The 472-nt window shown below is 41.9% G+C and overlaps 1 protein-coding gene across 4 annotated transcripts in view; it reads left to right on the top strand.

Moving 5' to 3' along the window:
- ppp6r3 (protein phosphatase 6, regulatory subunit 3) overlaps positions 1 to 139 on the top strand; it is a 27001-nt gene extending 26862 nt beyond the window's left edge. For 2 of the 4 annotated variants that reach the window (XM_015018017.1, XM_015018018.1), the window contains one exon: positions 31 to 139. In XM_015018017.1, the coding sequence (XP_014873503.1) occupies positions 31 to 36 (6 nt within the window). In that variant the 3' untranslated portion in view covers positions 37 to 139. The remainder of the gene's footprint in view (positions 1 to 30) is intronic. The other 2 variants (XM_015018019.1, XM_015018016.1) reach the window with 1 other exon arrangement.
- Positions 140 to 472: the final 333 nt, after the last annotated feature.

The following is a 472-nucleotide window of genomic DNA, read 5'->3' as shown; positions in this document are numbered from 1 at the left end:
GGGCGGTACCGCCCACATTGAGAACCGCTATTCTAATACCTGACTGAATGGCAGGGAGAACATTCTCAACAGAAGTTATTTTGTTGATGCTTGTCAAACAAGTCCAACATGTTGCTGACAGAACCTTCCAGAAACACTGCAGTGTTTTCTGGAAACACTGCACCAGCTTCCTCTGGTGATGGAGGCTGAACTGATGGGATGTCATGTTATCGGCCTCCTCATCAAGAAAAATCAAGCCTCTTTAAATATATTGACCCACTACAACACACTAATACTGCTCAGCTAGTGTGGCTACATATTCCTTTTGAATTATAAAACCCCTCATATCAACGTTTTCACTTTTTATTGAATACAGGGAAAATGTATCTACTGTGCCTGCACATATAATTTTAACTGCATTTCCCAGTTCTTCTTGATAAGTACAGTGATCCCTCGCTATAACGCGGTTCACCTTTTGTGGTCTCGCTGCTTT

This window comes from Poecilia latipinna, unplaced genomic scaffold, assembly GCF_001443285.1.
Source record: "Poecilia latipinna isolate Pla-1442-1.1 unplaced genomic scaffold, P_latipinna-1.0 Scaffold2218, whole genome shotgun sequence".
NCBI lineage: Eukaryota > Metazoa > Chordata > Actinopteri > Cyprinodontiformes > Poeciliidae > Poecilia > Poecilia latipinna.
This window is presented reverse-complemented; position numbering and strand designations above follow the sequence as displayed.